Here is a 1,318-nt window from a genome sequence, read left to right on the forward strand (position 1 = left end):
TGCTCATACAATTACAAATATTTATTGAATGCCTGTTGTGCACAAGGTCGGGTCTGGAGGTTCAACAACATAATTCTGAGCGAACCAGAGAACATGGATGTGACGCATGGTTCTTGTATTCTGTTGAATTTTTTTTTCCTGAAAACAATTTCCGGTGAAATTAATTAAGGGCCCCGGGGGGGCCCAATGAAAACCAAAGAAAAGAAAAAAAGGAATGAAACCCAAATAACAAAGAAAAAATAACCAACAAAAACTAAGAAATCCTAAGCAAAACTAGAAAGAGTCGGGGAGATGGAGGGAGACTCCCTAGGAAGGGACATTTGACCTGAGTCTTGACAGCGAGTCAGTGTTGACTTAGCACTCCCTGGCCCTTCTCATTCTCCTTTCTTTCCAGCCTTCTCAGACCTCTCTCTGCCTTCACCAACCAGCTGGGCTAGAATGACTTTTCACTTACAAGCTTGTGAGGAGAGAGAAGACAGCTTCCCTCAATTGAAAGAATGAGACGCCTAAAGGCAGCAGCTGTCTTTGTATCAAATCAAACTTAGAGCAAACGGTTTTCACGACTCAGCTGTGAGCCACTTGCTTTGTGTGTTTTCAGCAACTCAAGCACCCCAACCTGGTCACCCTCCTGGAGGTCTTCAGGAGGAAACGGAGGCTCCACCTGGTGTTTGAATATTGTGACCGCACAGTTCTCCACGAATTGGACAGATACCAACGAGGGTGAGTGGTTCAACTCTTAACAAACAAAACAAAAACACGCCAGGATTTGTGAGGGAAAGTCTTTTTAAGACTAGGCCAGAATACTCTGCTGCTGGGGGTGACGTCAAATAACTACCAAATTATTGTGAAAGATCATAAATGGTGATTTTCACAAAGAAACCAGCAATAGCTTTATTCATCTGAGCTTGATTGCTTTGGTAGATTACCTCTGCACAGAAGCCGTCTGGTCTCTAAGAAAGGACCAGAAGGATGTCAGTTACTCTGCCCCACCAGGGAAGCACCAGGCTTGGAGATTGAAGGGAAGAGTCCAAAATCAGTAGCTGGTAGGATATTTAAGGTTTAAACAAACATGGAATTTCACCTGAAGCAGTCTGGGTTCTAGTCGGCTGTGTTTATAGAGACTTCGTTGGTTATAAATGACAAAAACCCAACTAAAGCAAATGTAAGTGAAAAAAGACTGTTAGTGGCTGTAGCTGGGAAGGATAGAGTGACTCTGGGCCCAATCTTATCACACTTTCTCTCATGCACCTTTGTATGTGTTAGAAGGGTTGGTGACAGGCAGAGTCTTTGTCTGAAAAAGAAAAAAGGACAGGAGAAC

The 1,318-nt window shown here is 43.5% G+C and overlaps 1 protein-coding gene across 2 annotated transcripts in view; it reads left to right on the forward strand.

The window, feature by feature from the left end:
- Positions 1–1,318, forward strand: part of CDKL1 (cyclin dependent kinase like 1) — a 54,621-nt gene that overhangs the window by 25,005 nt on the left and 28,298 nt on the right. For both annotated transcript variants that reach the window (XM_003792155.3, XM_012806586.2), the window contains exon 2: positions 599–720. In XM_003792155.3, coding sequence (XP_003792203.2) covers positions 599–720 — 122 coding nt within the window. The remainder of the gene's footprint in view (positions 1–598; positions 721–1,318) is intronic.

Source organism: Otolemur garnettii, unplaced genomic scaffold, assembly GCF_000181295.1.
Source record: "Otolemur garnettii isolate 467f Iridium unplaced genomic scaffold, OtoGar3 scaffold00054, whole genome shotgun sequence".
Classification (NCBI taxonomy): domain Eukaryota; kingdom Metazoa; phylum Chordata; class Mammalia; order Primates; family Galagidae; genus Otolemur; species Otolemur garnettii.